Consider the following 12,538-nt stretch of genomic DNA (forward strand, 5'->3'; position numbering starts at 1 on the left):
GAGAGAGAGAGAGATTAATTATGGGAGGAGTGACCATTAAATAATTCACTCCCCGCCCCATTCTGAAACACGTAATGGCTTCCCGCGGTACAGACACTCCTTACTCCCCCATTTCCTCCCCTCACCCCCTTTCCTTTCTCCCCTCCCTCCCCCTTCTTTTCTCCCCTCTTTTCCTCCCCTTCTTTTCTCCCCTCTTTTCCTTCCCCTTCTTTTCTCCCCTTTCACCCCCTTTCCTTTCTCCCCTCCCTCCCCCCTTCTTTTCTCCCCTCTTTTCCTTCCCCTTCTTTTCTCCCCTTCACCCTTTCCTTTCCCCTCCCTCCCCCTTCTTTCTCCCTCTTTTCCTCCCCTTCTTTTCTCCCCCCTTCACCCCATTTCCTTTCTCCCCTCCCTCCACCCTTCTCGTCTCCCCTCTTTTCCTTCCCCTTCTTTTCTCCCCTTTCACCCCCTTTCCTTTCTCCCCTCCCTCCCCCCTTCTTTTCTCCCCTCTTTTCCTTCCCCTTCTTTTCTCCCCCTTCACCCCCTTTCCTTTCTCCCCTCCCTCCCCCCTTCTTTTCTCCCCTCTTTTCCTTCCCCTTCCTTTTTCTCCCTTCACCCCTTTCCTTTTCTCCCTCCCTCCCCCTTCTTTTCTCCCCTCTTTTCATCCCTTTTTCCTCCCCATTCTCCCACCCTTTCCTACCCCAGTTCCTTTCTCTTTCCTCCCCATTCTTTTCTCCCCTTTAATCCCCTTTTTCCTCCCCTTCTTCTTTCTTACTCCCCCTCCAACCCCTTATTCACCTTTTTTCCCCTTTCCCCTTTCTTTCTCCCCTCTCTTCACCCCTCTTCTCTCTCCCTTCTCCTTCTCTTCATCCCATTCTTTTCTCCCCTTCTCCCACCCCTTTCCTCCCCATTCACCCCCTTTTCTCCCTTCTCTTCATCCCATTCTTCTCTCCCTATTCTCCCACCTCTTTCCTCCCCCTTCCTTTCTCCCCTTCTTCATTCTCTTCCTTTCCTTCCTTCATGCCCATTTCTTCTTCTCTTTCTTCCACCTTTCTTCTTCCTTTCCCCCCCCCTCTTCTTCCCTCCTTCACCTTCCCCTTCCCCCTCCTTTCTCTCTTCCTCCCCTTCTCCTCCCTTTCTCTCTTCCTCCTCCTTCTCCTTTTTTCCTCCCTTTCCCTTTCCCTTTATTTAGACGTCTCCTTCAACACACACACACACACACTCCTTCAACACACACACACACACACGCACACACACACACACACGCACACTAATCTTGCCTATATAAATTATCCAAACAATTTCCGCGTCACTCACCAAGACAAAGAGAGAGAGAGAGAGAGAGAGTAGCCATAAAACGAAGGGGAGGAAACACAAGACAAAAGCCACACACACACACACACACACACACACACACACACACAGATACGCACACACACACACATACACATTAGCTTTCCCTCGTTCATCCCTTTTGTGATAATAAGAACCTTTGAAATAATGCGTAGTTCTCTCTCTCTCTCTCTCTCTCTCTCTCTCTCTCTCTCTCTCTCTCTCTCTCTCTCTCTCTCTCTCTCTCTCTCTCTCTCTCTCTCTCTCTCTCTCTCTCTCTCTCTCTCTCTCTCTCTCTCTCTCTCTCTCTCTCTCTCTCTCCATTAATATGCCAGCGCCTGTTCCTTAATGAGCCTCCCCTCCCTTTCCCCCCACCTCCTCCTCCTCCTCCTCCTCCTCCCCCTCCTCCTCCTCCCCCTCCCCCTTCCCCCCCTTCTCCTCCTCCTCCTCCTCCTCTTCCTCCTCCTCCTGACCATACAAACAGAAGGATATGGAAGAGAGGAGGAAGCGATGGGTGTATGGAGGAGGAGGAGGAGGAGGAAGAGGAAGAGGAAGAAGAGGGTGATTCATCAAAGGAAGAGAGAGAAAAAAATGATATGGAAGAGGAGAGGAAGCAATGAATGTGTGTGTGTGTGTGTGTGTGTGTGTGTGTGTGTGTGTGTGTGTGTGTGTAATTGACCTTTGACCTCTCGCAGTGGTACAACGCCGTCATTAATGAGGTCAACGAGGCAGTGCAGGTGACCTTTAGTTGTTATTATTATTGTTATTATTATCATTATTATTATTATTATTATTATTATTATTATTATTATTATTATTATTATTATTATTATTATTATTATTATTATTATTATTATTATTATTATTATTATTATTTGTTGTTGTTGTTGTTGATGTTATTGTTTTTGTTATTATTGTTTATCGGTATCAGTAGTAGTAGTAGTAGTAGTAGTAGTAGTAGTAGTAGTAGGAGCAGTAGTAGTAGTAGTAATTATGTGTTTTTTTCACGTTCTGTTGAGATACAATGAAACTGATGAATTATTATGATTATTTTTTTTTTGTAATTCTGTAATGCGTCTTGATTTTTTTTATTTTTGTTTAATTTGTTATTCTTATTTCCTTTACACACACACACACACACACACACACACACACACACACACACACACACACACACACACACACACACACACACACACACACACAGCCCCCCTTCCAGGCCTCTGCTGAAGGTAAACTAACAAACAGACAAACAAACTTTATTCCGGGTGACTGAGAGGGCAAAGTGATGATACTCGTGTGTGTTAGTTTGTTGGTTTGGTTGTGTTATTTTTTTTCTTTTTTTTTCTTTCTGTTATTTATTTACTAGTTTAATTATTTTTTTCTTTCTTTATCTTTCTCCCTCTCTCATGATTTTTGCTTCTTGTCTTTGTTTGCCTTTTTCCTTTCTTTTTTTTCCTCTTTTTCTTTCTTCTTTTCTTATCTTTTTTTCTTTCGTTTATTATTTTTTCCCTTTTTTCTTTTCAGTTTTCTTATCATTTTTCTTTCGTTTTTTTCCCTTTTCCGTTTTCTTTTTCTCATCTTTTTTCTTCTGTTTTTTTCTTTTTTCCCCTTTTTCTTTTTCTAATCTATTTTTCTTTCTTTTTTCTTTTTTTCCCGTTTCTCTTTTCGTTTTTCTATATTTTCTTCTTTGATTTATCTTTTTTATGCATTTAATTTTTTCTGTCTTTTTTTTTTTACCTTTTACATACCTGGATTTTTTTTATGGATATTTTCCTATTATTTTCTTGATGTATAATGTTTCTTTATTATTATTATTATTATTATTATTATTATTATTATTATTATTACTCGTAGGAGATATGCTGTTTACTTTGTCTTACGTTTGTTTGTTTGTTTGTTTGTGCAGCCAAGAGAACCTGAGGAGGAGGACCAGCATTAAGAGGTAAACACACACACACACACACACACACACACACACACACACACACACACACACACACACACACACACACACACACACACACACACACACACACACACACACACCGCCCACAATGTTATCTTTCTACATTCTTTTATTTTTTCAACGGAGAAAGGTAAACAAACAGACAGACAGACAGACAGACAGGTCACACATTAATTAAGTAAAGACCACCTACAAAAAAACGAAAATAGGTTGGGAGTTGGAGGAGAGAAAGAGGAAGAGGAGAAGACGAAGGAGATGAAGATAGATGCATAGATTAGAAAGGGGGAAAAGAATAGGAGAAACTAATCCCTTTAACTGTCTCCCATGATCCCTTATATAAGTCCTAACCCTTTTCCTTAACTCCTAACCCCTTCTTGAAATCCTAATCTCCTCATGAATGACCTAATGCCCTTTTTAACACCTTACCTTAGCATCTAACACCCTTTCCTGGAGCCCACCCTTCCTTCCTTCCCACCCATAGCACACCTTACCCATAACTCACCTAGCCTCATTCCTTCATACCTATACCCCACTCACCTCACTCAGCTTAATACCTCCCCACACTTTCCCCTTCACACCTGTCCATGCCTCCCACCTGTACTTCACTCCGTCTTCTCTCCCACCTGTATCTCACCTTCCTTTCCTTTCCGTGTGTATTTCACCTTCCCACACCTTCCCACCACCTGTACCTCACCTTCCTTCTTTCCTTCCTGTCTGTATTTCACTTTCCCACACCTTCCCACCTGTACCTCACCTTCCTTCTTTCCTTCCTGTCTGTATTTCACCTTCCCACACCTTCCCACCTGTACCTCACCTTCCTTCTTTCCTTCCTGTCTGTATTTCACCTTCCCACACCTGCCCACCTGTACCTCACCTTCCTTCTTTCCTTCCTGTCTGTATTTCACTTTCCCACACCTTCCCACCTGTACCTCACCTTCCTTCTTTCCTTCCTGTCTGTATTTCACCTTCCCGCACCTTCACACCTGTACCTCACCTTCCCGTCTTCCCCCACGACCTGTAACTCATTTTCCTTTCCTACCTATAACTACCCTTTTTCCCTCCTCCCTTCCCCCCTATAACTTACCTGTCCACACATTCACACCTGTACCTCACCTTCCTCCTTTCCTTTCCGTGTGTATTTCACCTTCCCCCACCTTCACACCTGTACCTCACCTTCCCGTCTTCCCCCACGACCTGTAACTCATTTTCCTTTCCTACCTATAACTACCCTTTTTCCCTCCTCCCTTCCCCCCTATAACTTACCTGTCCACACATTCACACCTGTACCTCACCTTCCTTCTCCCCTTTCCGTCTGTATTTCACCTTCCCCACACCTTCCCACCTGTACCTCACCTTCCCGTCTTCCCCCACGACCTGTAACTCATTTTCCTTTCCTACCTATAACTACCCCTTACCCTCCTACCTCCCCCCCCTCCTGTAACTCACCTATCCACACTTTCCTACCTGCAACACCTTCCTTCTTTACCCCAGGATGACGAGCGGCCTGCACAGCGCGTCCTGCCCCGCCTCACACCCATGCCTGGACCACTTCGAGCGTCACTTCCTGCGCGTGCTCAACAAAGTGCACCAGACCATCGAGAAGAACGAGATCCGCCTCGCCGAGCAGGACCGACGCGACACTATCCGCCTGGAGTGGCAGCAGGTGGCGCTGGTGGTGGACAGGTGAGCATGGAGGAGGGGAGAGAGGGAGGCAGGTGAAGGGAGAGAAAGGGAAGGGTAGATAAAGGGCGGGATAAAGGATGGTAGGTAAAGAGAGGGATAGAGAGTGCGATAAAGGGAGATAAATAGAGGTAAATAAAGGGAGGTAAAGGTGAGAAAACGAAGTAGATAGAAGGGAGTATATAAAGGGAGGGATAAAGGGGGGAGCTGAGAAGAGAATGGGAGGTAGATAAAGGGAGCGATAAAAAGAGGGGAAGAAGAAACTGCACTTTTAGACTTGGTTAATTTGTTATATAGGCAATTAGTTGGTTAGTTAAAAGTGATTTCTTGATATTTTCTGGATTTACTTATTTATTTTTTACTTGTGAATGTGTGTCTGTTTGTTAAGCCATGTGTGTTATTTCGTCAGCCAGTGTGTGTGTGTGTGTGTGTGTGTGTGTGTGTGTGTGTGTGTGTGTGTGTGTTTTCAATGTCGTGTGCTTTCTTGTTCCTCTTTCTCCTCCATACATACTTTATTCTTTATCTCGTTTTCACACTTGTTTTCCCTCTTCTCTTTCCTCTCTTTTTTTTTCTTCTTCTTCTCGTGTGTCCGTTCTCCTTCGTCTTCTTCCTGTCTTTCTTCCTCTTCCTTTTCCTGTTCTTTTCGTCCTTTTTCTCGTGTTTCCTTTTTCTTCTTTTCTCTCGTTCTTCTTCTTGCCCTGCCCGTGTCTCTTCTCGTTCCTATTTTCGTTCTTCTTCCTGTTCCTCTTTCCGTTCTTCTCCTCTCGTCTCTTTTCGTTCTTCCGTTCTTCTTCTCGTTCTTGTTTTTTTCACGTTCTTTCCTCATTCTTATTCCCGTTCTTCTTCCCTTGTCCCTCTTTTCGTTCTTCCCGTTCTTCCCGTTCTTCTTCTCGTTCTCCCTCATCTTTCTTCCCGTTTTCCTTCTTCCCGTTCTTCTCGTTCTCTCTCATCTTTCTTCTCCCCGTTCTTCCCGTTCTTCTTCTCGTTCTCCCTCATCTTTTTTCCCGTTTTCCTTCTTCCCGTTCTTCTCGTTCTCTCTCATCTTTCTTCTCCCCGTTCTTCCCGTTCTTCTTCTCGTTCTCCCTCATATTTCTTTTCCTTCCCGTTCTTTCCGTTCTTCTTCACCTTGTTCTCCCTCATCTCTCTCCTCCTTTCCGTTCTTCTTCTCGTTCTCTCATCTTCTTCCCGTTTTCCTTCTCGTTCTCTCATCTTCTTCCCGTTCTCATTCTTCCCGTTCTTCTTCTCGTTCTCTTATCTTTCTTCACTTCCTTCCCGTTCTTCTTCTCGTTCTCTCATCTTCTTCCCGTTCTCCTCCTCGTTCTTCTTCTCGTTCTCTCATCTTCTTCCCGTTCTCCTCCTTCCCGTTCTTCTTCTCGTTCTCTTATCTCTCTTCACTTCCTTCCCGTTCTTCTTCTCGTTCTCTCCTCTTCTTCCCGTTCTCCTCCTCGTTCTTCTTCTCGTTCTCTCATCTTCTTCCCGTTCTCCTCCTTCCCGTTCTTCTTCTCGTTCTCTCATCTTCTTCCCGTTCTTCTTCTCGTTCTCTCATCTTCTTCCCGTTCTCCTCCTTCCCGTTCTTCTTCTCGTTCTCTCATCTTCTTCCCGTTCTCCTCCTTCCCGTTCTTCTTCTCGTTCTCTCATCTTCTTTCTTCCCGTTCTTCTCGTTCTCCCTCATCTTTCTTCCCGTTCCCCTTCCCGTTCTTCTCTTTCTCTCATCTTCTTCCCGTTCTTCTTCACCTTGTTCTTCCTCATCTTTCTTCTCCTCCTTCCCGTTCTTCTTCTCGTTCTCTCTCATCTTTCTTCTTTCCGTTCTTCCCGTTCTTCTTCACCTTGTTCTCCCTCATCTCTCTTCTTCCCGTTCTTCTTCTCGTTCTCTCATCGTCTTCCCGTTCTCCTTCTTCCCGTTCTTCTCGCCCCTCGCCGCCAGGTTCCTGCTGTGGATCTTCATCATCTCCACCATCGGCGCCACCTTCGGCATTCTCTACAAGTCGCCTCACACTAAACTCTTCACCATCTGACGCTCCTGCTGCTGTCACTGCTGTCCCTGAGCCTCATGATACTGCTGTCTGCTGTTTGCTGTCTGTGTGCGTGCGTGTGCGTGAGTGTGTGTGCGTGAGTGTGTGAGTGTGCACGTCTCCCCCTTCTTAACCTATCCATTTTTCCTCTTCCCGTCCCTTCCCCTTTCTTTTTTCTGTTCCTTCTTCCCTCTCTTTCCCGTTTTCTTTTTCCTTCCCTTCCCTTGCCTTCCTTTCTTTCCCTTCCCTTGTCTTCCTTTTTCTTCTCTTTCCTTTCCCTTCCCTTCCCTTCCCTTCCCTGCCTTTTCCTTTCATTCCCATCCCTTCCCTTTCTTTCCCTTCTCTTCCCTTCCCTTCCCTTCCTTTTCCTTTCCCTTCCCTTCCCTTCCCTTCCCTTCCCTTCCCTTCCCTTCCCTTCCCTTCCCTTTCCTTCCCTTCCCTTCTGTTTACGAAATGATGATGATGACCCTCCTCCTCCTCCTCCTCCTCCTCCTCTTCTTTGTGCATGGAGACCCACCCTAACCACCACCACCAGCACCACCACAATACCCCCACCACCCCCCACACCCCCACCACCACCACCACCACCACCACTCACGTGCACCACCACCACCACCACCACCAGTGCACTCCCGTAGTAGGTAAATAAAGACTCTAAATAGCGACGACCAACACTAAATAATAAGTAAGTAAACAAGTTGCATGAGAGACACTAAGAAGAGAATGTTTACTGTTTGTTTGTTTGTTAGTTTGTTTGTAGTTGTTTGCTTGTTGCTTGTTTGCCTTGTTGTATCCTTCTTGCTTGTGTGTGTGTGTGTGTGTGTGTGTGTGTGTGTGTGTGTGTGTACTGGCTTGGGCGCAGTTTGATAATGAAAAAAAAAAGCTTCTGTATATATTTTTCTTTGAGGTACACGCAGCACATTAACGCATCATCATCATCATCATCAGCCTGGCTTATGTTACTGCCAGATATTCCCAGCTTTTTGTATTTCCTTCGTATTTTCTTTCGGATTTCCTCCCCGCTGACAGCATGAAGTATACGCAAAGACCATTAATATCACCCATCTTTAGTTGGCCCCTCCCTTGTATCATTCAAATTGCAGTAATAGGTGGATACAGTACAGTAGTTGATGGTATTATCTTTCCTTAGGAGCAGAAACAATATGACGAAGCCTTAGTTTCTATTTTCTTTTTCTTTTTTTTGTACGATGCTGCAAAAGTAGTTTAGTCAGTCGTTCGTTTTACTTATATATATATTTATTTTTACTGCGATTTGCATACCGGGCTTTTTTTTTTTCTTTTGTGAGTGTATTGTAGAAGTTTTGTATTATTCCGTCCATGTAAATATTTCCCCCCGTAAAATACATACTCGTACCAACTTTAATTATTAACTAACTCTTTTTTGTGTACTTCAGAAGTGTTACATCCATTTAGCCGGTGGATATATTCTATCATTGACATACATAGTAACAGGAATAATTCACCCAATTCTTTGTGTATTGCAAAAGTATTATATTATATTGTCCGTCTACAAAAAAAATTCCTCCCGAGAATGCCACCAATCACTGTATTTATGGCAACGTTTTTCAGTGAGGTATATATAGACTTTCTCCCCTCCTTCCCACTTTTCACACACTGCAGCTTTCCCTTGTTATTTTTTTTACAATAGACGAAACAGTTCAAGGGCAAAAAAAGGAAACAATAATGAAAAAAAAAAAGCCCGCTACTCACTTTCTCCCCTCCTTCCCACTTTTCACACACTGCAACTTTTACTTTACCAACAGACGATGCACAGTAAACACACGCCCAATGTTTAGTGATCCCGTAGAAACACGTGTAAACAAAAGCGGCCATCGAGGTTTTGCATATTTAATTTTCCGTCTCCTCCTCAGGTTTCTCCTCTGGACGTTCATCATCGCCACCATCAGCACGACCTTTGGCATCATGTATATGTCCCCCTACACCAAGCTCTTCACCATGTAGAGAGAGAGAATAGGGGATTGAAAGTGTTGGTTTCTCTATCTCTCTCCTTTTCTCTCTCTCTCTCTCTCTCTCTCTCTCTCTCTCTCTCTCTCTCTCTCTCTCTTGTTCTTCGCCTAAGATCGCAATTTTAATGGAAAAACAATTATGATACGAAAGGTGGTGGGGTGTAAATAGTATGTATGTATGTAAGTATGTATGTATTTATCCACGTATGTATGTATTTATGTTTGTATCAAGCTGGCTGGAGACCCTGTCCATGTAGATCTTGGTGTGTGTGATATAGATAAAATAAATGACTTACATATAGAGGAAATGAGTGAAAAGGTACCACACTTCTCATACATAGCAATGAAAAGAAGGCTGTAGTTAGTTAGTTAGATAAGACAGGAAGCTGATCAAGTGTACAGCCATCCCAGATACCCATATATTAAAATCGGTTGTAATTAGCGATAGCAGAAACCTTCAACCATTATGTGGGGTAGAGAAAATAGGTTTGCAAAGACTGTTGACACCTCTTGAAACTGACCTCTCTTTCGGCCACCTCTTTGGATTCTTTTTTGTAGGAGCAGCGAGTAGCGGCCTTTTATTTATTTATTATTGTTTCCTTTTTTTGTGCCCTTTGAGCTGTCTCTGTTGTAAAAAAGAAAAAAAGAAAAGGAAGGCACTGGTAATTATATTTGTTGTAGTTTATTTGAATGTGCAATATTTGTTCACATATGCAAATGAATGTTAAATGTGTGGAAAGAAGTGAATTTTCTGTTGCGTATAAATTCATGTGATTATTAAAAGCCAGCAAATTGGAAGAAGGAGAACACGAAAAAAGGAATGTGAAAAAAAACGTAAAACAAAAGAAAGACAAACACAGAATGAAGAACAAAGAACAAAACAGTGAGTGAGATGGACTTGGAACATAATAATAATAATAATAATAATAATAATAATAATAATAATAATAATAATAATAATAATAATAATAATAATAATAACAACAGTGGCATCCCGTATACGTATAGCTGTAGACCAAAGACATTAAATACCGCGAAGAAAAGCATAACATATATAGCCCATGTGTATATATAGGCGTCTTGTACAGGAACGATAGACAGACGTGTGAAAGTCTTGTATATTAAGGAAAGGAATACATAGCTCTGTGCATGAAGGAAAAATAAGTATGTATGAACTGGTGTATTTGAGCGGTGTATATGGCCTATGTTAAGGGAAACATATGTAGCTATGGATTGTACTAACGAGTGGTGTATGGAGGAGAGATATGTGTATTTAAGCGAGAGGTGTATAGGTTCTGTATGTTAGGGGGAAGGTGCATGAATGTATTGTAGAAACGAATGTATTAAGGGAAGGAATAGATCGCTCTATGTATGAAGAAGAGATATTTATGTATATCCTGGTGGGTGTATTTAAACGAGAGGTGTATAGGCTCTGTATGTTAGGGGAAAGCTGCATGCTTGTATTGTAGAACACGAATGGTATTAAGGAAGGGTGTATATTCAGGTGTATTTTCTAAGGAACAAGAATAGACCCTGTATGTATTAAGGGAAGAGTGTGTGTTGTTTAGGCTATTTACTCTGTTGTCGGAAGATAATTCCGTGTGTTGGGTGTATAGCAGGGAAAGGTGTGCCATGTCTTGTATACTGATGACGGGTGTGCGTGCTGAGTGTACTGTTGAGGTCACGTGACATCACGCTATGCTTAGGAGAGGCTCACGGAAGCGTCATTTTATATATATATATATATATATATATATATATATATATATATATATATATATATATATATATATATATATATATATATATATATGCTAACTTATAAGCTGTCGTAGGTGATGTAAAATATAAGTACAGTACTACTATTAATAAAGTATATACACGTACCAGATGATGGTGTAAAGAGTTATTATAGTGGTTAGTAATGACCCTCAATCCTGTGTGTGTGTGTGTGTGTGTGTGTGTGTGTGTGTGTGTGTGTGTGTGTGTGTGTAATTCATTATGGCCTGATCACAAGCTGGGCTCGTCATCGTCAGCAAGTACCTTCTCGATTAGAGCAAGCCTCATTATAGTCGATTTCTGGGTATTGCTGGGACCTTCACACACCCCATCCCCCTTGCTCAAGATGGGACAGTAACTGTCAGCGGAAAAATCCCGGCTTGAACGGGGCTCGAATCACCCTGTCAGTCCGCGAAGCATAGCAGCGCAGCGCTGTAACCGACTGAGCTATCTGAGTGGTGTATGTGTGTGTGTGTGTGTGTGTGTGTTTTGGTATTTCGTTGGGGATATACCCCGATGGAGGAAGGCGGTGCATGCCGCGCAACCCCCAGACGGCTGGTAGAGAGATACCCAATTCTTTCATAGAGGAGGCCCAACAACGGGGCTGAGGGTGTTGGAAAGAGCCCACCTTTCCACCCCCATGGCACCGGATAGGTCTCGAACTCACGCTCCAGCATCCCGCCGAAGCGCAAGGCGGAGACTACCACGGGACCACGGGAGCCCCCCATTGTGTGTGTTCTGAAGAATTCGATGTTTTTGTAAATGATAATAAGAAATTGATAGAATGAAATTTACTACTACTACCACTACTAAAAATATAATAAACAGCAAGACTACATGAAAATTAGTACGCTCGTGACCCTCAAGTTGCCAGACTGTCGTACTCTGCCTCTTATGTTTGCCGATTTCCGACCCAAAAACTGCTTTCATCACTCATGTGACTGCCTTCATATATGGTTATCGTGTAAAATGCTAATTACTGGTGCTTCCTGGCAACAGTTATGGGCCAGAAACCGGTAAATACTTGGCCCTGAGTACGACAATCTGGCAACGGTGGTCGGAATCTCGAGGCTCCGAGACAACAACACGCCAGACCGAAGCACCCGCAGGACCACCACGCCGCCCAGCCCTCCTGAAGGCCTCCCCGTGACGCTGAAGGACTGCTGAAGGTGCTGTGGAGGTGAGGATAGTCATATAAGCTCTTCAGGGACGGGGAGAGATGCATAGAGGGCCTGTGAGGAGCCTTATAGACGTGCACGAAGCTTTGGGTGAGGTGGTGGGAGGGGGAGCTGCTGTGGTGGCGGCAATGGCTGGTGGTCTGCAAGCTGCCTTTCATATGTAAGTAATTTCTGGGGCCAAGGGAAGGTTGTCTTGGTGTGGTGGTGTTGACTGCAAGGTATTGTTTGTGTGTAAGTCATTTCTGGGCACGAAGGAAGCATGTGGTGGTGGCGGTGTTTACTGCAAGCTTGTATTCGTGTTTAAGTCATTTTTGGGGACGTAGGAAGGCTGTGGTGGTGTGGTGCTGAAGAGGTGAGGTGTGTGCGTGCTGCTGTGTCTCCGGGGCGTGGTGAGCGTGCTGGCGGCGAGGAACAGCTAGGGTGGAGGAGGCGGAGGAGGCTGGTGGCGGCCGCAGCGACGGTGCCACCGCCCCAGCTGCAAAATAGCTCGCAGAGGGTTTAGGGTGGGGGAGCATATTTAAACTATGCCAACCGAACTTTATGACTTGTTAACGGGTGGCCTGTGCCCCCTCTCAATCCCCCCTTCTGATCAGGGGGAGGGGGGGGCTCTGCCCCCCCCCCTGG

At 44.1% G+C, this 12,538-nt stretch overlaps 1 protein-coding gene across 3 annotated transcripts in view; it reads left to right on the forward strand.

The window, feature by feature from the left end:
• Positions 1–8,961, forward strand: part of LOC127008251 (ligand-gated ion channel 4-like) — a 54,489-nt gene extending 45,528 nt beyond the window's left edge. The window contains exons 11-14 of one of the 3 annotated variants that reach the window (XM_050880001.1): positions 3,218–3,253; positions 4,769–4,960; positions 6,882–7,610; positions 8,862–8,958. In XM_050880001.1, coding sequence (XP_050735958.1) covers positions 3,218–3,253; positions 4,769–4,960; positions 6,882–6,972 — 319 coding nt within the window. In that variant the 3' untranslated portion in view covers positions 6,973–7,610; positions 8,862–8,958. Of the gene's footprint in view, positions 1–3,217; positions 3,254–4,768; positions 4,961–6,881; positions 7,611–8,861 lie in introns of all 3 variants that reach the window. The other 2 variants (XM_050880003.1, XM_050880004.1) reach the window with 2 other exon arrangements.
• Positions 8,962–12,538: the final 3,577 nt, after the last annotated feature.

This window comes from Eriocheir sinensis, chromosome 37, assembly GCF_024679095.1.
Source record: "Eriocheir sinensis breed Jianghai 21 chromosome 37, ASM2467909v1, whole genome shotgun sequence".
In the NCBI taxonomy this organism is placed as follows: domain Eukaryota; kingdom Metazoa; phylum Arthropoda; class Malacostraca; order Decapoda; family Varunidae; genus Eriocheir; species Eriocheir sinensis.